A 23890-nucleotide genomic window follows, 5' to 3' on the forward strand; every position below is an offset into this window, starting at 1 on the left:
TAATTAATGGTCTAAAAACTGTTTCGAGTACTTACTTTCAGAACTTTTTGGAGATAATAAGACACTGTAACAAATATTATCTGAAATACATTATCGACACCACCATATGATACAGGCAGTAGAAGTCTCATTTTACATATGTATGGTAGAAATACTGTAAAAGGGATGAAAACAGACTGCCAAGAATTTAAATTATCAAACTATTCATGATAAACCTCTATAAACTTAAATACTTATCCCTGCTACATTCTCTGGCCTATGGAAAGTGCTGTCTGAAAGAGAAAATAAAACCTCCCATTTGCATCAAGTATTTCAGTTTTGCTCTAAACTTTTATTTTAATTTCACTGTTCCTTATTTTACATTAATATAGGGTCTTGTTGGCATTGCTCAAGCTGGTCTCAAATGAGCAATCCTCTGGCCTTAGTCTCCTGAGCAGGTGGGATTACATGTATGTGCCACTGTACCCGGTTCACTACTTTAGTTATTAGTCACACAGAAAAGAAAAAAAAACAAAACAAAACACAAAACCACTCAATTCAATGAATCATTTCATGTAAGAATCCCAAGACAGGCACACGGATGCTATCTCAGAGCTATTGCTTGGAACAATGAATGTTTAAGTTACACCCACAAATCTGATGACAGCACTTCTCATAGTCTGACAAAACTTGTAGGACAGTTTACTTTACAAATCCTTCTTTCAGTTACTGGAGAGCTGATTTCAAAACATAAATGGATACACCTGCTATTCCTGAGATGATGGTGGTGGTGGTAGTGACGTTGGTAGTGTAAACAAAAGCCCACAATTTTTACTCAAATTTCTGTTTTAGTTTTTTTGGAGATGGCTGGCAGAATAGAAAGAAGAGCCAAAATCATCAGAATAAATACTGAGTTCCAGGAAACAGCTTCCCCTGCTGTCGTAAAGTTGATATAGAGTTGTTCTGCCTTAATTGCTACAAAGAGGGAGGTGCAACACCTAAAATAAAAAACAAAAAACAGTGAGTAGCAATGGCAATCAAATAAAGTAAAAACCACCATTTTTCATATGTATGCATGTTTGGTTCACATGTATGTAGTAGTGCACTATGTGCAGGCATGCCCATGAAGATCAAAAGGGGGCATCAATCCCTAGAACAAGAAATAACACGAGACAGGTATAAGCCTCCATATATGTACTGGGAACTGCACCTAGGTCCTCTATAAGCACAAGTACTATCAGCCACTGAGTCATCACTCCAGAACCCCCAAATCATATTTTAAAGTTAAATTCTATGTGCATTAGTCTTTTAGGAACACAGCCAATTGCATTGCGAACCAAGGATTAAGAAGGTTAATGCAAGAATTTAGCATACAGGAGGGGCCCTGGATCAATCCAGCACACACCAGCAGATTATCAGATTCATTGGATTACATTTTGAAATGATAAAATTATCTGACACAGACTCAAATATAACATGGAAATAAAATTTAATTTCAGTTGTTCCTTTTTTTTGATGTTCTTAGATTGCTCACCCAGTCCTAATAGCCCTGTGCTAGTAAAATAAAATCTTTTGTTATATGCACCAAGATCAAATCTCTCCCAGTTGTTCACTCAATTTACAAGTATGCCTTTTCATAGAGAGTTTAATATTCCAAAGTACAAGAAGAGCTAGCAAGATGGCTCAGTGGGGTAGAAAACTTCAAGCCCCATAAGTATAGACCCCCTAAAAAAAAATTCAGTTTTTCAGTCACCTCCTAAGGATTATGAAAAACATTTTTTAAAGATTTATTTATTATGCATACAGTGTTCTGCCTTCATGAATGCCTGCAGGACAGAAGGCATTAGATCTCATTACAGATGGTTGTGAACCACTATGTGGATGTTGGGAATTGACCTTTGGAATCAGAACCGTTTGGAAGAGCAGCCAGTGCTCTTAACTCCTGAGTTAATCTCTCCAGACGCAGGATAATGAAATTTTACAAGCCAGAAAAACTTGAGAAGGCAAATGAAAACAAAAAAAGCAATGTCATCTAGAGAATACTTACACAACTTTAGTATGTTTTAATGTCAGTGAGTCCCATAATTCCAACTACTACTAGGGAGGTGAGGCAAGGAAAGTCTTTAGAGACCAAGCTTTGGCTTAAGCAATGTCTCAAAGTAAAAGTGAAAAAGGGGGGGGGGGGCTGGGAAGCTAACTCAATGGCAATGTTTGCCTAGCATGTATGAAGCCCTAGGTTCAAGCCCACATACTGCCAGTACCCCCCCAAAAACCCACAAAAACTAGGTTGAATATAGTGTGTAGAACAGACTTTAAAATCAAAATGGTAAGGTTAGAAACGTAACTCAGTGATAGAATGCCATCCAAGGTATTTAAAAAGGTCCTAGGTTCAAGCTCTATCTCCAAATCAAACCACACCACACACACACACACACAAAAAAAAAAAAAAAAAAAAAAAGTAGAAGGAGGGAAGATACTCAAAGTCTAAGTAGACACAGCAGTTTATGATATGAAGTAAAGCAGGGGGGCTGGAAAGATTGCTTAGTGGTTAAGAATGCTTGCTGGCTCTTGCAGAAGGTCAGGGGTCAATTCCTAACACCTATGTTGGTGGTCCACAAATGCCTAGAAACTCCAGCTCCAGTGATAGCTGATGCCTCTGATCTCCACAGGTACCTACACTCACACACATATTTCTCACTCAGACACATATTTAAAAATAAAATCAGAACTCGTAAGTCAAACTTTAGCAAATATTCAATACATGAAATCCACACATGCGGAATCCAAGCAATTTAAACTGCAAATAAAAGCAACAGTCCTTTCTAAATAAAGGGCGGAATTCTCAAAATTAAGGTTTTGTGGGTTTTTTTATGGGGAGGAGTTAGTTTTTCAGTTCTGGGGATCAAGCCCATGCCCTTGTGTATGGTAGTTAGGCAAGAACTCAACTCCACTAATAATTGTTGTATCCACTTATTAACTTCAAAATTTGGTATCAAATTTTCTTGATGCCTATTGATCTCACTTTCCTAGACTTCTGGTGATATCTGCATTAATTGGATTTCAATATTTGACTAAAATACAAAAAACAGTTTCAAAAACAGAAATTAAATGTTTTCTATCTACTGAGGGAGACAGTGGAGTGTTTAAAAAAAAAACATTCCAGGTGGTGGAGGTGCAACGTCTTTAATCACAGCACTCTGGAGGCAGAGGCAGACAGATCTCTGTGTGTTTACAGCCAGCCTGATCCACTGATCCACAGGAGTTTGCAAGACAGCCAGCAGCCAGGGCTGTTACACAGAGAAAACCCATCTGGAAAAACAAAAACAAAAACACAAAAAAAGAAAGAAGCCAGGTGTGGTCGTGACGCACGCCTTGAATCCCAGCACTCGTGAGGCAGAGGCAGGCAGATCTCTGAGTTTGAGGCCAGCCTGGTCTACAGAGCTAGTTCCAGGACAGGCTCTAAAACTACAAGCAAAACCCTGTCTCGAAAAAACCAAAAAGAAAAGGAAAGGAAAAGAGAGGAGAGGGGAGGGGAGGGGAGGAGAGGAGAGGAAAAGAAAAGAAAAGTAAAGAAAGGTTCAGGCTGGGGACACAGTGAAGTTGTGCAGCTGAGAAAGTACTAAGAAAAAGCTGTCTTTGGCCAGTTACTAGTCATCACCTACCAAGTCCTTTGGAAGGCCCAGAGGGCACCTGGAGCCTGTGATGCTCAACATGCAGTCCAGGCTCATGAGAAGAGTTCTCAACCAATAGAGTTTGTGTCCCCAAGAGCCTGTGATCTTTGATCTAACTGGCTCTAGCTGGCAAAGGAAAAAAGGGCTAATGGGCCAGAGTTGGGGGTGGAAATAAAACATTCCCCAGGTTTGAACCCTAGTATCACCAAAACAAAACAAACAAACAAAAAAGGATACAAAAAAAGAGGTGGTGAGGGTTCTGCTTAATCTTAGATTATTAAAATAACACATAATAGAAAGTGCTCATTCTTTACAAAGGTAACACATTACAACACACTGAAAAGCTTGCTGATCTAGGCCAGGCTTTGTGTTTAAGGTTATATATGATACTGGTGATTTTGCACACAGCAGGCAATCTAGGCCAGCTAGACAGCTGGACACGCACACGATGAGCTGTTACACAGTGTGGAACCAGAGGTCTTACCTAGAAAAAGTGCCAATAAAAAACACTTTCAATGGCACATTTATCACAGGAGAATGTTATATTAATAAACCAATTAGGCAGAAATGGTGTGATTCTCAAAAAGATAATGTAGTTAATGAGATGTTCTCTATGACGCTCTACCTGTTGTAAGAAAAGAACCAGTGTAAGTTAAGACCAATATTGAAAGTAAGCTGCTAATATAAAATACCTTAAAATTCTCATCCTGATACATCTCAGTTTACCCAACAGAAAACAATGTGTATACAGCATCTGCCTACCATGTGTAAAGCCCAGGGTTAAATAACCAGAAAAACACAGACATGCACAGTTAAAAAAAAAAATTTCCTTTCACCTTAACATGGGTTCCCAGGGACCAAACTCAGTTGTTAGGCTTTTCGGGCCATGACCTTATAGGACTGAGGCATCTTACCAGCCCTTATTTTAGTTTTTACAGTTATGGGTGATCCTAGGAACTCATTCCTGCTAGCCTCCAGCTTAATTATTTAAAAAATTCACATAATCTTTATCTTATGGTATTATAACACATAAATTAAATAAATAAAACATTTTCATTAACTATAAATAATAATTACTTATATTCCTATATAACTAGTAATATCACTTATACAAACAGCTATTCTAAATAAAAATATATATGTAAAAATTCATAATCAGTACACATAATAAAAAGGAACTAAATTTAAAGTGTAAATTAAAAGTCTAGCCAATAGATTTCAGATGTTTTACAAATGTGATCACAATTTAAAAGTAAAATATAAAACTTTCATTTATCTAAAACAAGAGGCCAAAGAAGGATGATCTCTCTATTTCCTATAAGATGCAATTATTTCTTCTGATCTTTGTATAAAAGTAGAGTTCTCCTCCTGTTATGATTTAGAAGTAATATGTCCCCTATCAACTGTCACATGTGCTGAAGCCTAGGTCTCTAGCTGGTGGAACTATCAAAGGTTATGGAAACTGGGTGGTGGTGGTGCCCAGCTGGAGGAACCAGGCTACTTGAAGTGTGTTCTTTTGTTCGTTAATTTGTTTAAAGACAGAGTTTCTCTGTGTAGTCCTGGCTGTCCTGGAACTCAATATGTACATAGACCAGGCTAGCCTCAAACTCTAACTCAAAGCCAGTCACCGCCTCTGCCTATTAAGTGCTTGGGATTAAATGCCACCACACCCTGGTTGAAGAGGGTTCCATCCAGGACCCTCTGTTGTGTTCCTGTCTGCCACAGGTGAAGAAACACTGGAACAAACTCCCTCTGCCTAATGCTGTGTCCCACCACTGGCTGGAGTTAACAGAGAGAGAGACGAAAAACTGAGCCCTGCAGAAAAATCATGCCTGTTTTCTCCAGCATTTGTCACAAGAGAGTCTAATATACCACAAAGATTATGGTAGTTTTTTTCTGTGTACAGTGTATTAAGCATTGTTAGTCTTTTCAGAGATCCTGATTGAAACAGAAGTTTTCCTACTAAAATGCCTAAGAGCAGTCAGGTTAAGGTTTTCAGTTACCCACTGACAATATGCTACATACATTCACACAAAAACATGAAGTGCCTAATTCTGGGATGCTTTCATAGTGACATTGACTTCTGCTAACTGATTTCACAAAACAAGCAAGCAAATAAAACAAAACAAAATAAACAAAAAAGTTGGAGACATAGGAGTGTTGGGGATAATCCTTCTGTATGTTGCGAATATATATTATTCTCATTGGTTGATAATAAATCTGATATAGCCTATAGCAAGGCAGAATAAGGCTAGGTGGGGAAGTGAGACTAAGATCACAGTGAGGAAGAAGGGCAGTCAGGGAGAGATGTGAGCCAGCTGCAAGAAGAACAAAACATGCTAGATAAGCCACAAACCATGTGGGAAAGTATATATTAATAAAAATGGGTTCATTTTAGTTGTAAAGCTAGTTAGTAATAAGTCTAAGCTCTAGGCCAAGGCATTATATAATTAATATAAAAGCTTTTGTGTGATTATTTGGGACTGGTTGGTTGGAACAGAAAAGTTCTGCCTTCTACACAGGAGGATCAGGAATTCAAGGCCAGCATGGATTACATGGACAACCTGTCTCAAAAGTAAAATCAAAGGGGCTAAAGAAACAGATCAATAGTCAAGAGCACCTGCTGTTCATCCAGAGGACCTGAGTTCAGACCAAAGTACCCACATCAGGTGGCTCACAACTAACTACCTGTATCTCAAGCTCCAGGGGATCTGACATTATTCTGGTCTCCACAGATACTGAAATACACACATGACACACATATATACATAAATAAAATTAAAATTTGAAAAAAATGTAAAAAGTAAAATAATAGTTAGCAGAGTGGCATACTCCTTTAAGCCTAACATTGGGAGTCAAGGGCAGGCAGATCTCTGTGAGTTTCTGGCCAGCCAGGCTATAGAGTGAGACCTTTTCTCAAAACAAATAGACCAACCAACAAACAAAACAACAAAAATCAAAACCAAAGTCAGGAGTTGCAGAGTGCTTGTTTCAAATGAGGGAGGATCTAGATCCTCAGCAACACCAACAAAAGAGAAGAACATAATCATGACAAGCATAAACACTCATATTTGCATCCCACTAGTATTATCCTTGTCAAAAGATAAATTAAGTTAATTTCATATGTAAAAATTATACATAAATGTATAGTCTGTACAAATTGTTTTCACAGGAACGACCTACTTATGATTCAAGCTATAATCCACAATTTAAAAATAAACCAGGGTTCTCCACATCCATGGGCATATGAACAGCATCAACTGGACTCAGTGCAATATATTAAGAAAAAGGAAAAAAATTGTTTAGCCCTGGCGGTAGTAGAGCATGCCTTTCACAACACTTGGGAGGTAGAGGCAGGTAGAATCTCTGTGGGCTCAAGGCTAGCCTAGTCTACAAAGTGAGTTCCAGGACAGCTAGGGTTGTTATACAGAGAAAACCTGTCTCAAAAAAAAAAAAAAAAAAAAAAAAAAAAAAAAAAAAAAAAAAAAAAAAAGAAGAAGGAAGAAGAAAAAAGGGAGGAAGGACAGACAGACAGAAAGAAAATACGGTCATGTAACTGGGAACTGGGGAGGGGATGTGTTGGGAAGTGAATCTAGAGGGAATTAAGAAGAAATAGGGGGCGGAGATGAACAAAATACAATGTACACATGTATGAAATATCACATAACAAAGTTGTATCTCAAAAAACTCAAACTGTGAGCCGGGCGGTGGTGGCGCACGCCTTTAATCCCAGCACTCCGGGAGGCAGAGGCAGGCGGATCTCTGTGAGTTCGAGACCAGCCTGGTCTACAAGAGCTAGTTCCAGGACAGGCTCCAAAGCCACAGAGAAACCCTGTCTCGAAAAACCAAAAAAAAAAAAACCAAAAAACTCAAACTGTGGCACTGTAAATCTGACCAAAGCCTGTGGCTAGAAAGGAACCCACTACTGCTGTCTTGCTAAATGTGTATGCTGTCAAAGCCTTCCAAATTTTCATGTTTCTATCTGTAAATTAGTGCTGCTTTCAGAAAAGCTTCTTTTGCAGTGGGCAGCAATGCAGAGTCATAACTGGCCAAAGTGCTGGCAGTAAGTGACTGTTGAGTGCCAGACCTAAGTGGGTCTCAAGAAACATCACAGCAAGGAACGGAAAGAATTTAAGAGCTGGAAGATGGGAAGGAACACCGTGAAATGATGTCGGAAATAACACGGCCACTTCACTCATGAATTACAGCAGCTATGGCTACTTACACAAGATTAAGCAATGTTTAATTGCACAATAAACATTCCAGCATGGACGAAGAGGGACTTATGAGGTTCTACCCCTAGTTACTAACTACTGGTAGTTTGGTAGCTGCTAGGAGAGGGGGTCATTTTGCTGAGGTGGTAGATTACTATGTTCCAGTGGATGCGCCTATCCCATGAGCATGCAGGCAACATTAATTAGACTTAGTAGATTGGAGATAGATATTATAGGAGGGGAAGTACTGAAGGAATGGGGAGAGTAAAGTCAGATTGGGGTTGAATATAATCAAGATACACTTCGAAGACAGGCAATGAATGAATGGATAGCTACTGCTTAGCTTGCTCTCCTTTTCATACAGTTCAGGACTCGGCCCCTGAAATGGTGCTGACCACTAACAGGGTGGCTTCCCATCTCAAATAATGCCTAAGAAAAATCCCACAGACCAATCCAATCTAGATAATTCCTCATTGAGTCTCTCTTCCCAAGTTAATTTACTCTGTCAACAACTTAAGCTAACCATAACATGCTTTAAAATAAACTTCTTGTAGGAAATATTTAATCCCTGCACTTTAGAAGCAAAGGAGGGCAGATATTAAAGGTGAATCTGAGGCTAGCCTGGTCTACAAACTGAGATCTAGGCCCTCCAGGGCTACATAGTGAGAAATTAGGCATGTGTGAATATAATCAAAATACACTGTATGAAATTCTCAAAGAACAAAAATATGTTTTAAAAATTTCTTATCACATGATGACAAAACCAAAAAAATCAAAAAGGAACAAAACCAAAAGTACATGCCTACCTGCTGCGACCATTTTACTGCCTTCTCTGTTAGGTATTTGTATACAACAGGTCTTCCAACTAAATAGGAGAGCATGTAGCAGAATGAGGCACCAAGTCCAGAACACTGGAAAACAAAACAAACAAACAAAATGTAATGTACTTTGTATCCTCCCATCTCATTCCTGCAGATGTATTTACTTAGTTGACCTCTCTCAGGGCCAGGCAGAACAGTCTAAATAACATCTCTTATTTAGAGGAGAAGAACCCATTTGATCTAGTCCTTTCTCAAGTTCTAACTAAATACAGGATCAGATAAAATAACTTGGTACCTGCAACGAAACTTTGTGACCATATCCAGTAATTACTGCTTAGTTTAAGAATAAGGACCTTAGCCGGGTGGTGGTGGCGCACGCCTTTAATCCCAGCACGCGGGAGGCAGAGGCAGGCAGATCTCTGTGAGTTCGAGGCCAGCCTGGTCTACAAGAGCTAGTTCCAGGACAGGCTCTAGAAACTACAGGGAAACCCTGTCTCGAAAAACAAAAACAAAAACAAAAACAAACAAAAAAAAGAATAAGGACCTTAGCCGGGTGTGGTGGCACAGCATTCCACTCAGAAGGCAGAGGCAGGCAGATCCCTGTGAGTATGAGGCCAGCCTGGTCTGCAAAGCAAATCCCAGGACAGCAGGGCTGTTACTTAGAGAAACCCTGTCTCAAAAAAACAAAAGAATAAGTTGTCCTTTCCATCCTCCCCTATACCTATGCATAAAGACACTTCCATATGAACTGCAAAAAACAACAGGAACGAAAGGCTACGTAATTACAAGTAAGTCTATAGTATCCCATTCTAAGAAAACCAAATTATTTTTATTTTTATCTATTTATTTATTTTTTCTGTTTTTTTGAGACAGTGTTTCTCTGTAGCTTTGGATCCTGTCCTGGAACTAGCTCTTGTAGACCAGGCTGGTCTCAAACTCACAGAGATCCACCTGCCTCTGCCTCTGGAGTGCTGGGATTAAAGGTATGCGCCACCACTGCCTGTCAAAAAAACCAAACTCTTAACAGTTCCTTATGAGAGACTTAACAGGAACCACATTCCTGTTAATTAACAAGTTAACTACCAATAACTCCTCTAAATTTGATGAATGAGACAGACTGGTGGGGCTAAAATGCCATTATCACCCTCACCCCAATTCACTGCTCATACTTACCAAGCAAACAAGGAACAAGGCTAGTGGGAATGGGTAAAGGAACCCCGAGAGTATGCTGAGGAAAATGGAGCCTGGAATAGCAAATGTTTGCAGACTGTTAACTTCTAAGTTAAGGATCAAAACATCAGGAAGTGGAATTTTCACAAGACAAACTCAACATCTGGGGAAAATTACAATACAGAAATTATGTCAATAACCCCAAAGTAATCTTATGTAGTATTATTACTTTGTGTTGGACTGAAACCTGCCCCAGGAGTTCAGGTGGATTTCTCTACCTGTGGTATCATATCCACACTAAAACAAGGTGCATACTTTGGAGACTCTGGATATTGGTTTGGGGACTTGTAGTAAAGGATAATGGATGCCTCCAGCTCTAAGCAAGCTACCCACTGACTAATAATACTAAACTTCAGCAAGCAAATAAATGCAATGTTGGTAAGAGTATGCTAAGAGGAACTCCAGAACAAACACCCAACAGACACTGGGAAAAAACAAATCAGACAGCAGCCAAAGTCTTCTGTGATGCTTTTGTTTTGCTGTTTTTGAGACAAATCTCATTGTGTAGCCCCTGGCTGGCCTGGAACTTTCAGCTGCTTAGTAATGTTGCTTTTTAATACTCAATATTCAAACGTAAAACATATATTTAGTATAGACTTATTGCTTTTTAAAAAAACTGGGTAAGCAGGGTGGTGGTGGCACAAGCCTTTAATCCCAGCACTTGGGAGGCAGAGGGAGGTGGATCTCTGTGAGTTTGAGGCCAGCCTGGTCTACAAGAGCTAGTTCCAGGACAGGCACCAAAGCTACAGAGAAACCGTGTCTCAAAAAACAAAAACAAACAAACAAAAAAAATGGTTAAATGAATGAACACTAGGATTAAAATAAGAAACTTTAAAAATTATATCCAAAAAGAGAATAAAATAAAATAAAAAGAATAGCCAAGCATGGTAGCAAATACATGGAATCCTACCATCTAGGAGGTAGATTCAAGAAGGATAAGGGGTTCACTGTCATTACTGGCTACATTTCAAGCTTAAGGGCAGCCTGGGTTACATGTGGACCTGTTTTAAATAAGCAAAACAAACAAAAAGAGACACACCCAAATTCTTATTTGTTTGTTTCGAGATAGCATTTATCTATGTAATAGTCCTGGTTGTCCTGGAACTCCTGCTCTACAGCTCAGGTAAGCAAGGGCTACACAGTAAGACCCTGCCTCAAAAGCAAAAACAAACCCAGCTTTATTTATTTTTGAGTATCAAATTAAATTATTTGTGTGTGTAGTTGTTGACCACAGTGGGATGTATGGAGGTCAGAGGACGACTTTCGGGAGCCGGTTCTCTCCTGCCATGTTGTTCTAGGAATCAAATCCAGGATTTGCTTGGTTGGTAGCAAGCGCCTTTCCCCGCTGAGCCATCTCACTGCCCTTGAATTAACATTTTAAAGGAAAACAGTCATTACTTAAACAGGAGACCTTTAGAACCTCATCTTAAGCAAATTAGAAAACATTTTTCAGGTAAAAGGATACAAAATATATGTAGCAAAGTAAGCGATCAATACTTGTACGTAAAAGGTATCCTTGTACTTAGAGAGGACCTTTCCTAGAGCCTTGGCATCATCCATATCTCTTGGGACCTTCATATTCACTCTTTCTTCTCTAAAGAAAACAATGTACAAAATTTAAAAGCCATAATTCCATGATAAAAAAAATCAAAGCCAAATTTAAAACATGGAGTTTTAAACCAAAATGATGCAATGCAATTGATCCGTAATAAGAACAAATTCACATTTTTTAGATTTAATAATCTATAAACATACACACATACAAATTAAAATTCAAAATGATACAAACCAAAGATTAAAAACATCTCTTTCACTATTGGCTTTAATTTTAATTTAAACATTAAGAAATGAGCCATGGGTATTAACATATTAAAAACATACTTGCCGGGCAGTGGTGGTGCACGCCTTTAATCCCAGCACTCAGGGAAAGGCAGGCGGATCACTGTGAGTTCTAGATTAGCCTGACCTACGGAAAAGTTCCAGGGCAGTCAGGACTATAAGGAGAAACCCTGTCTCAAACCACCAAAAAGAAAAGGGCAGAAAGTTAACCTTCTACCTCTTCTGATCCAGGGCTTCATCATGTAGGCTTAGTTGGCCTACCATTCCCTACATAGACCAGGCTGACCTCAAACGCCCAGTTGAAATTTTTGTAAGAAATCATTTACTTCTTAATAAGAAGGCAGATAGAAAACAAAATAGCAAGGAAAAGTAAAAGGCGAGGGGAGGTGGAACATGACCATAACACCAGCTACTAGATAACCCCAATTAGTGGTAGGCTGAGGCAGGGGTTGGAAGACAGTTTGGTTTTCATTAGAAGACACTGTCTCCAAATGGGGTAAGAAGGATGTAGTAGTACATGCCTTTAATCCCAGCACTAGGAGGCAGAGGGAGGCAAAGTAAGAGTCTAGCTAGGGTCAGCACAATTCCAGGGCAGCCAGGATTACATAGTAAACTGTCTCAGAAAAAAGAGTTAAACTAGAAGGTGATGGCACACACCTTTAATCAGCTCTCCAGAGGCTGAGGCAGATGGATCTCTGTGAGTTTAATGTCACCCTGGTCTACTTAGTGAGTTCCAGGGCAGTCAAGGCTACATAGTGAGACCCTAACTCAAAAGAACAAACAATCATTAAATAAATAATAAAATTAGAGTTACCTTTGAATTTAATGTACTTTTATGTTCATTTCCATTGCAGGATAATGGCAGAATGCTACTTTCTTATTTTTCTCCTATTTTTCAATGTTCAAGCTAATCTAGGGCTTTTGGATCAACTGATGCTCCCTCCGGTTCAGACTGAGTAGCTAGCTTGCTGGGACTACAAATTAATACCACCAACCTAACTGCATGCTACCTTTCTTAAGTACTATAAAAATACCCAATTAAAACGGCTCCTTGCTGATGAAATTTAAAACTAGAAAGACTCTAGAAGTGTGTACACATGTATACACAAATATACAGAAAAAGAGCAGACTAGAAAAGGCACCTAGCTACATTATTTTCTGTAAGTATGTTACTACACAGATTGGACGCAAAAATTACTTGAAATCACCTCTTTATTTCCTATTCCTCTATAAAAAGCCAGAAAGGATCTAAAATCAAATTCATTTCAGGAAGCAGAAAGAGGAGGACCTCTGTTAGCCTTAGAGCAGCCTGGAGTATATGGTGAGTTCCAGAACCAGGACTACATAGATAGATGAATGGATGGATGGATGGATGGATATTCTGTCTCAAAAAAAAAAAATAAGACTTAGTATTTGCTTAACAATATAAAAAAGACAGGCAATTCTCCTTTGAGAATCCCACGTGGGTATGTCATTTTCTTCCTGAGAGCCTCTATTAATCTTGTGTGTAAAATCTGTTTAAAATGTCTTTAATAAAAACTTGAATTCTGCTTCAAAAACTTGTATACATACATATACATACACTCTCAGCTCTTACAGAAAATGTAAAACATACATTGAAAGAGAAATCACAAGTAGACAGAGTCACAATATAAAAATCTCCTTACTGGGCATGGTGGGAAACTTCTGCAACCCAAATACTCAAGAAGCAGAGGCAGAAGGATCTTAAATTCAAGTCCAGCAAGAATTTAAGAGAACGTGACTCAAAAGACACAAATCAGCCAGGCAGTGGTTGTACATATACATATACTCCCAGGAATCAGGAGGCAGAACCAGGTGGTCAAGCTGCTGTACTGAGTGAATTCCAAGACAGTCAAGGCTACACAGAGAAACCCTGTCTCAAACACACAAACACACACACACATTAATATCTTCTAGTAATCATGCTAAAAAACATGAAAGCTACTGGAAAGATGATTTCTTAATTAGGGAACTGATACTAGGAAAGTCTTTCATGGAAAAATCAGGAGTCCAGGCAATTTTCTAGCTAGAGAAGCCTTTGCTAACCCTTTGATGTGGACTCCTGCCCTGTTCTCTGTAGCCTACTACCTCACAGAGATCCAACTTCTGTCCTTGGAGTGCTTGCTGGGATTAAGGGCTGGTGCCACGGCACCTGTCCCATCCTTTCTTAATAAATTCTAATTTTGTCTCATTTAAAGGAAGGGAAGGGAGAAGGGAGAGGAGAGGACGGGAGGGGAGTGGAGGGGAGGGAAGGGGAGGGGAGAGGCCTGGGGGGCATATCTCAGTTGGTAGACTGCTTACTTAAGATATAGAAAACCTGGGTGAAAATCTGGTATGGTAGCACAGGCCTATCACCTCAGACTAGGGAGATGGAGACAGCAGAACTAGAAATTCAAGGTCATTCTTTGTGAAAACAGGGAGTTTAAACCAAAACAAAAGGGCAGGAAGGTGCTCACAGACTTCTATAATACTGAGAGCTGATACACAAGCACCTTTTTTTTTCCTTTTTGGTTTTTTGAGACAGGGTTTCTCTGCAGCTTTAGAGCCTGTCCTGGAGCTAGCTCTGGTAGACCAGGCTGGTCTCGAACTCACAGAGATCCGCCTGCCTCTGCCTCCCGAGTGCTGGGATTAAAGGCATGCGCCACCACCGCCCGGCTGATACACAAGCACTTTAAATAGTTCTGTTGCTAAAGAAAATTTAGCTTTTATTTTACTTCACCTCTAAAATATATAGACATTTTTAGTCTCTCTTGTATACTTACTCACTAAGCTGAGGAAAATTTTTATATACCAAAAACATAACAAAAGCTGCACATAAGAAAATGGACACCAGTATAAGGAGTGACATTCTTGCTGAGCCAGCTTCTGCACAAGGTTTGTCTGAAAGAAAAAAAAGGGTAATTAAAATAAATCGTATTTCAAGCTAACTAATAACTTCCTCAAACCCGTTTCTACCAAAAGCCGTTCATACTTTTGCCTAAAACTATGACATTAAATCAATTACTTCAACTGCTATAAGAACCACTTATTGGCCATCTTCCAACATCCAAGGGGCAGAAGCAGGCAGGACTCTTTAAACTTAAGGCCAACTTTGTGCACATAGTGTAGGACAGCCAGAGATACATAGTAAGGCCCCATCTAAAACAAAAAACAAACCAACCAAAGACTGAGAAAGATACCTGACATTGACCTCTGGCCTCTACATGTGCACACACTCACACAAACATGTGCATACCACACACACATACATCAATTACTTTTGGCATGACGGGTCAAACATGTAAACCTAACTCTCAAGATCTGAAGGTCTGAGGCCAGGCTGGGATGATGGATAATGGGACTGAGGCTAGCCTGGAATAGATAACAAGAATTGATAGCTATGGGGCTGCAGAGACTGGTGAAGCAGTTGCTGTTCTGAAAAGTTCATTCAGTTCTCAGCACTCACATAGTAACTCACAACCATCCAAAACTCCAGTTCCAGGGAATCTGATGCCCTCCCTCTTCTAGTTTCCACAGGTGCCAGCATGTGGGGCATATACATGCATGCAGCCAACACTCATACATAAAATTAACCTTTAAAAACAAAGCAGTTGTTATGGAGCTGGGGAAATGGCCAAGTAAGAGTGTAAACATGAGAACTGAGTTTGAATCGCCAGACTAAAATTCAGCCAGCCTAGTCCAAAGAGGGAGCTTCCTACTCACTAATTAACGCACAGAGCAATAAAGGAAGGCACCTTTGTGTTCTGGGTTCTATATATATATGAGCCTAAGCGATCATATCCATCCACTCACATGCTTACACCATACACACAACACACAAAACAAGCTACAAAAACATCAGTATGTATTAAAACAACTTAATCAAAAATGTAACTTTTGTTCCTAGGACAAAAGACTAGGTAAGATGTGGCAGGCAGCATACACCTAAGTAATCCCAGCAATTAGGAAACTGAGGCAGGAAAATAGGGAATTGGAGATAAATCTAGGCTACATAAGGAAACCACCTCAGAGAAAACACACACACACACACACACACACACACACAATTTGTTTTGGTTTTCTTGTCAAATAAAAAAAAGTAGTCTTAGAAGATAAATAAGAGGGCCCGGAGCCAGGCGGTGGTGGCGCACGTCTTTAATCCCAGCACTCGGGAGGCAGAGGCAGGTGGATCTCTGAGTTCCAGGCCAACCTGGTCTACAAGAGCTAGATCCAGGACAGGCTCTAGAAACTACAGGGAAACCCTGTCTCAAAAAAAAAAAAAAAAAAAAAAAAAAAAAAAAAAAAAAAAAAAAAAAAAAAAACAAAAAAAAACCAAAAAAAAAAACAAAAAAAAAAACCAAAAACAAAAAAAAGAGGGCCTGGCTTGGTAGCCCACGCCTGCCTTTAATCCCAGCATTTGGGGCAAAGGCAGGTGAATTTCTGTTTGAGGCCTGCCTGGGTCTACAGAGGCAAGTACTAGGACGGCCCCGAAATCCTGTCTCAAAACAAAACAAAAGATTAATAAGAGGAATACGTAAATACTGAGTTCAGAGAAACAGTTTTAATGGGCTGTCATCAAAGCAAAGACACGCTATTCATTTGAGTAGTATGCAAGCAGTTTTTATCATGCCTGTTGTCTTTTAAATCAACCTGAAGGGCTGAGGAGATGACTCAGCAGGTGAAGACACTTGCCACAAAACCTGACAGGTGACCTGAATTCCATCCCTGACACCCACAAAAAAGCAAAGGTAGATCAGATTCCTGCAAACTGTCCTTCGACCTCCACATGCATGCCATGGAATACTGTGTTCTGGCACATACGCACATGCCCATCTACCCTCAAATCAATCAATCAATCAATAAATGTAAAAAACCTTTTTATTAAAGATTTATTTATTTATTATATATACAGTATTCTCAGTGCTCTGCCTGCAGGCCAGAAGAGGGCACCAGATCTCATTACAGATGGTTGTGAGCCACCATGTGGTTGCTGGGAATTGAACTCAGGACCTTTGGAAGAGGCAGGTGGTGCTCTTAACCACTGAGCCATCTCTCCATCCCCTGTAAAAAACCTTTTAACCTACCATCTAGAATTAACTTGTCCCAGTCGAAAGTTTTAGCTTATTTCATTGAGAAGAAAGTCTATGAATTCAAAGTGTTTAATAGCAATATAATCTGTTTGTTTTAAAGATTTTTTAAAATATTTATTTATGTTCTCCCTCCTTCTGCTCCTCATTAGGACCTTGGGAGCTCAGTCCAGTGTTCCAATGTGGGTCTCTGTCTCTATCTCCATCCATCACCAGATGGATGGGAGATCACCAAGGCCAGTTGGAATGGGACTAATGGAGCATGTGATCAAACCGTGCTCCTGAATGTGGCTGACGGTGGAGGCTGACTGAGAAGCCAAGGACAATGGCGCTGGGCTTTGATTCTACTGCATGGACGGGCTCTGTGGGAGCCTTGTCAGTTTGGATGCTCACCTTCCTGGACCTGGGGGGAATTGGGAGGACCTTGGACTTCCCATAGTGTACGGAACCCTGACTGCTCTTCGGCCTGGAGAGGGAGGGAGTGGGGGTGTGGGTGGAGGGGAGAGGAGGGAAGTGGGAGGAGGGGAGGAGATGGAAATTTTTAATAAAAAAATTTATAAACATCATAAAAAATATTTATTTATTATGTATACAATATTCTGTCTGTGTGTATGCCTGCAACCAGAAGAGGGCACCAGACCTCATTGCAGATGGTTGTGAGACACCATGTGGTTGTTGGGAATTGAACTCAGGACCTTTGGAAGAACAGGCAATGCTTTTAACCACTGAGTCATCTCTCCAGCCCCAATTTGTTTTTTTGTTTGTTTGTTTTGTTTTTGTTTTTTTTCCCCCAATTTGTTTTTTGAGACAGGGTTTTTTCTCTGTGTAGTGCTGGCTGTCCCGGAACTTGGTCTGTAGACCAGGCTGGCCTCAAACTCAGATCTGTCTGCTTCTGCCTTTTGAGTGCTGGGATTAAAGGTGTTCATCACCACTGCCCAGCAATAGTAACGTGATTTAACATTAACTTTAGATTAGTTTTCACTATGATTTCTAAGAACAAATGGCAGATCTTCTCTCCACTCCTGGCAATTCTACATAAGTCACAGACTGAAAGCATACTTCTCTACTATGTTCAACCTCTGCTTCCAAGAAGCAGGCAAAACCATCATAAAGAATACAAAATCAGCCGGGCGGTGTTGGTGCATGTCTTTAATCCCAGCACTTGGGAGGCAGAGGCAGGCTGATCTCTGTGAGTGCGAGACCAGCCTGGTCTACAAGAGCTAGTTCTAGGACAGACTCCAAAGCTACAGAGAAATCCTGTCTCAAAAAACCAAAGGGAAAAAAAAATATGAAATCAAAGGGTTTAAAAACTTCATAGGAAGGGCAAATTACTAGGTGGACATGATAAAGGCAATTTTTAGTTGAAGATTAAAATATGGATTAAAAAAAAACCTCTAACCTGTACTGTATGCTCCTAAATACATTTTAAGGCCAACTGTCTTTTAAAGTCAAAACTTATTTTTCCTAAAACATACTGCCCTGTGGCTCAGCTTTGAAGTTAAAATTTAAATAAGGCATTTGCTATATTATCTGGAAAACTAAATTTTTTTCCTCTGCACTAATTTACCAGTCCTACACTAGGGGACAACTGGGACACGTTTCAGAAATGGCTAACTGGGCTACAGAGCACTAATTAACAGAAATTTTTCTTTTTTTTTCTTTTTTTTTTTTTTTTTGAGACAGGGTTTCTCTGTAGCTTTGGAGCCTGTCCTGAAACTAGCTCTTGTAGACCAGGCCGGCCTGGAACTCAGATCCTCCTGCCGCTGCCTCCCGAGTGCTGCGCGACCACCGTCCAGCTGACAGTGACATAAGTTCTCAGGTTTGACACCTATTCTCTTCACTGTCTGAAACTGAGTCTCCTCCACCCGTATTAGCATTATGCTCACCAGAAAAGAAAACACAAAGAGGTGCACAAACACTTGAGTGACATTCAATTCTGAGGCTCTACATTCACACGTCATAAACAGTGTTGATAACTATGGTCCAATAATGCTTCTGCATAATCCTAGTAAACCTAAAGGCTAGAATACAATCCATTTATACTTCTGAGCATAATTTAATTATAAGTCTTGTTTTAATAGTTTTCATCTGAAAATACTACTACTGCTTTTTTGTACAACCATGATAGATAGGTGTACTTTGAATCTCGCAGCCACTGTGCCTGCACTTGAAATGCATTGGCTTCTAGATCTTCTCTAATACTACCATTATGCTCGTTAATACTATAATCTAATATCATCATACTCTTACCCAACTCTCTGCCTATTTAGCTTTCTCCCAGGTCAAAGGTACTGCTTGAGAAAGAGTCATGCTTTTTCAACCTACTAGTCCATATACTTTCCCTGCTTCAATCTGGGTTAGTGACGGACAGGAATCCTGTCACAACACTGTCCCTGTACCCAAGGACTCTGCCTCTTACTTTAGTGAACCCTCCCATTCTAGCCCAAGTCTGTTCACAAGATCACCTTCCCTAGTCTTATCATTATCTTTGTGTTAAATGTTAACAGACTTCCTTTTAGACCCTGATCTGTGAATTGTTTCCATTCATCAACATCTTCAATACAGCCTCAGCAATAAGGAGGCAGAAGCTGATGGATCTCTGTAAGTTTGAGACCAGCCTGATCTACACAGTGAGTTCCAGTTAAGTCAACTGTGAGAATCCCTCTCAGTAAGTAAAAACACATAAATGAAGCCTCAAAAAATAAAAATTAATCATATTGTACTTCTATGATTTTTTTGTTCTGCTATATGCTTTCATATAGACCAGGCTGACCTCCAACTCAAAGATGTAATCAAAGGTGACCTTGAACTCCTTTCCTGTATCCTGCATCCATCTCCCAAGTGTAGGCACCTACAGACACAGACATGCATGTAGAACACACACACACACACACACACACACACACATGCGCGCACCAAAACAAGAAAAAAAGGGAAGAAAAAATAAACAAAAACCTCACACATAGAGAAGGTCAGTGATGGATGGTGACACCTATCTGCAATCCCAGTAGTGGGAAGACAGAGAACAGGACCACCAAAAGATGGACCCAGCCTGGTGCAGGCTTGGTCTATACAGACAGTGTATATCTGTCATATCTGGTATATAGTGGTCCATTTTTTAGGCAGGATCTCCAGGGCAGCTTGGGATACAAAGGAAATAAAACAAACAAAAACCAAACACCGAAGTGTTACAGAATTTGTAAGAAGATTCTATCACTAAGTAGTTTTCAATCAAAGGTTATTAGAATCTTTACTTCTTGGCCTTTTTTCTTTGAATGGCAAGTTGCTATCTATAATCAATAAAAGTTGTTTTTCCAATCCTAGGAAAACTGGTTGGTAACTAGTTACTAATGGCACCACTGCAGCAGAATACTAAGTAAACTAAATACTATCATATGAAAGGACCATAGACTCCTCTGCTACAAAAAGAATTCCTAACAGTAGAAAATGGCAGAGGGGAAAAAGAAAAATCTCTAACCTTTGGCTTATGTGTGTGTAGTTTGCAAGTCATTTAATAAAAGAAAACACCAGAAAAGAATTCTGGAAGTTTTGAGATGTTATTATTATTTAGTAACTCCAAAACAAACAACAGCAACAAAGCAAACCCACAAAACTGAAGGCTAACCATCTCAAGCCAAATTACAATTACCTATAGCTTGGATTATTCTGACTCTCCACACTCGAATCTTCAAAACAGTGTTCCCTTCACTTAAAGCAGATCTAGGGCTGGGAAGTGGTGGCGCACGCCTCCTTTAATCCCAGAATTTGGGAGGCAGATGGATCTTAATGAGTTTGAGTCCGGCCTAGTCTACAAAGCAAATTCTAGGACATCCAGGACTGTTACACAGAGAAACCCTGTCTCAAAAAAACAAGAGGAGACTTGGGCTTTAGCAACCATCTGTTCCTAAGAGTTTTTTTTATTTATTTATATGAAATTATTTAGTTTCAGTCTATATGCAAATACATACACCTGTTAGACTACAATATACATTTAAAATCAGCTGAGAGCATATTTCCAATATATATTCTTTTAATATTTATTTTATTAGATGTGGGGGGGACAGGGAATGCATGTTACCCATAGGATGGTTTTAGATACCCTAGAACTGGAGTTACAGATGGTGATGAGCTGACATGTGGGTGCCCTGAATCGAACCAGGGTCCTCTCTAAGAGCAACCAGTGTGCTTTAACCACAGATCCATCTTTCCAGCCCCTCGACTACACACTCTCACAAGATCACCGTTTTGGCCATTAGTGGTGGTGAATACGGCAGTAAGTTTGCTGCAAACAGGCATTTGAGCTTCAAAAGCGCTTAAAAGAATGCAAATGGATACAAGAGCTAGTTCCAGGACAGGCTCTAAAAAAGCTGCAGAGAAACCCTGTCTCGAAAAACCAAAAAAAAAAAAAAACAAATGCAAATGGACTGTGGTGGAGCGAGCCTTTAATCCCAGCACTCCGAAGGCAGAGGCAGGTGGCTCTCTGAGTTCAAGGCTACAAAGCTACAGAGAAACGCTGTCTCATAAAACAAAAACAATGACAAAAAGGAATTTAATTATTTCAATTGCTAAAAAGCAACAAATAATTTCATGCCAGGACAAAAATCAAAGCATTTATTTTCTATGCTTACAATATGTAAAGCTCCAAGAAATTTCAAGATGGTGGGTGTAGTAGGAAAAAAGCTTTTGAATGAGTTTCCTTAGTAACTTTTAGCAGGATCCTATTATTACTATTCTTGTTTAATAATTCAGATACTGAGTTTTTCAAAGTTATAAATCCAGCTCTGCGTGGTGACATGGCATACTCCTTGAGCTGAGGCTGGTGGATTTCTGTGAGTTCCAGGCCAGCCTGACCTACATACATAGTCAGACCCCCCCCCCTTTTTTTTTTTTCCATTTTTTGAGACAGGGTTTCTCTGTGTAACAGCTCTGGCTGTCCTGGAACTCACTTTGTAGACCAGGCTGGCCTCAAACTCACAGAGATCCGCCTGCCTCCTCCTCCCAAGTGTTGGGATTAAAGGCGTGCGCCACCACCGCCCGGCTAGGATATATTTGTTTGTTCGTTCGTTTTTAAAGACAGGGTCTGGGGTTGGGCAGTGGAGGTGCACACCTTAGTCCCAGCGCTGCAAGGAAGAGGCAGGTAGGTATCTGTGTTCGACCCCAGCCTGGTCTACAGAGAAAGTTTCAGTACAGCCAGGGCTACACTGATAATGCCTGTCTCAAAAAGCCAAAAACATCAACAAAAATAAAAGTTACATAGCACAGTAAACGGAAGCACAGGATCTAAAACTTTCAGGTGGCACCTGGAAGGTCCAGTCCTTGCTCTAATCACTACCTTAGCTTGTCTCGGTGACTCTGCACAAGTCTCATGTACCTGCATATCCCTCAGTTTGTTCACCTGGAAAACAGTGCAAAAAAGCCTCAAGTCTCTTTAACACCTGCCTGGAAGGTAGCCAGGGTAACCAACCTCATTGTCTCTCTGAGCTTCAACAAGTCAGCGTCACTTCTTTTTACCGGAGTCTATTGAGAAAGTACATACTAGGGAGCTTGACCCTGTGTCGCACTGTCCCCAGTCAAGTACACTACTCTCCTGCTGCGGTCCTTGGGAGTTAAAAGGTCCGTCTTTCCCAGAGACCTGCTGAGTACTCGCCCCTCCGGCCTTTGGGGTAGCCTCAGGTCCGGCCCGCAGGTCCACTCACCCTTCAGGTGCTCTCTGCTGCCCGGCGTGGCGGAACCGCGCGTCCCCGTTGCCCGGTCCCCCGCTGGGGTCGAGTGCCGCGCCCCCGTCTGCGTCCGCTCGGCGACACGGCCTTTCGCCATGGCTGTTGCAGGGGGCTGAGAAGAACACCCAAAGCTGCCGCGCCCCCTTGAATGACTAAACTCCTCCCGCAGCTTCTTACTAACACCGAGGCGCGCCGCGCAGCCAGTTCAGGCGCGACCCCCTCACCCGAGACGACCTCGGCAGCGAGACGCTGGGCCGAGCCTCGGAGCGAGCTCGGCTGACGGCCCGCCCAGCCCCGGCCAGCCCCGCCCACGAGCCTCGCGCGCTCCCGCAGGTCCAGTGACCGCGAGACAAGTCAAGGCTGGCCCCGCCTCCTCTTGGGCCACGCCCGCCAACCTCACGCGAGCGAGGCGCATGAGCAGTCGCAGTGCCGAGTCACGGGTCTGCAGTCTGCGGGTCGACGTCTCTGCGCAGCTTTCGTCACGCGGAAGTGAGGCCTTGGGGACTTCTGACTCTTTGTTCCCGCCGACAGGAAGTGCCGGCGCGCAGTTAGTTGGCGCTTCCGGATTTAAGATTCCGAAGCTTCCTGTGCAAGTGGGTCTCAAGCGCCGTGGAAGCTGCATGCCTAGTCGGAAGGTCGTGGGAAATTTAAAACATGAGACATGAAAACCGAGGTTCAGAGACAGGGTTTCATAGGTTTATGAAGGTCACAGAGCGACAGAAATGAGATTAGAGTCCAGCTTTTCTGGTTCAAAACAAAAGCTTTACCTCCGTCAACCCTCTTGTCACAAGCAAATACACCTTAGATCATTATATTTGGCATTTTCTGAACCCAGACAATCTTCTTGACAGTTTTTCTACTCCTGCCCCTCAGGACAGCTATCCAGTTTCTCACTGGTAAGTTTATTAGATTCCCCGCTTTTAAAGTTTAGGGTTTTGTCTTTGGTTTTGCTGCAGATTTAACCCGAGACCTTGGACATGCAAAGTACACATCTGCTTCTGAGCATCCCCCATCACGTTAACTGGTTTCCCCCTCGTTAACGTCTTTAAAAACAGGTATCGAAAGTAAAACTGGGGACTTTCTTCGTGAAAGCAACTTGTCATTTTTTTAATTGGACCAAAAGGTGGAAAATTGGATTTTTTCTATTCAGTGATTACATTTTACATTTATAAGAAACAATCTGACAGCCCGGGAGATAGTAGTTCGGGTGGGGGTAAAGGTGTTTGCAAACTTGACAGTCTGGGTTCGATCTCTAGGACCTACATGGTGGTAGGTGAGAGCCAATCCTTGCAAGTTGTCCTCTGATTTCTACATGACATTCGTTCACAC

General features: G+C 40.9%; 1 protein-coding gene across 1 annotated transcript; it reads right to left on the minus strand.

Annotated features, from left to right (window-relative positions):
- Positions 1-339: 339 nt before the first annotated feature.
- Tmem41b (transmembrane protein 41B) lies at positions 340-22859 on the minus strand. The gene is given in 9 exon segments (XM_038314722.1): positions 340-841; positions 843-977; positions 4135-4187; positions 4189-4275; positions 8671-8775; positions 9859-9952; positions 11381-11509; positions 14538-14655; positions 22538-22859. Coding segments are annotated over 9 exon segments (873 nt in total). The 5' UTR covers positions 22659-22859; the 3' UTR covers positions 340-810.
- Between the last annotated feature and the right edge of the window lie 1031 nt (positions 22860-23890).

The sequence above is a fragment of the Arvicola amphibius genome, chromosome 1 (genome assembly GCF_903992535.2).
Source record: "Arvicola amphibius chromosome 1, mArvAmp1.2, whole genome shotgun sequence".
Classification (NCBI taxonomy): domain Eukaryota; kingdom Metazoa; phylum Chordata; class Mammalia; order Rodentia; family Cricetidae; genus Arvicola; species Arvicola amphibius.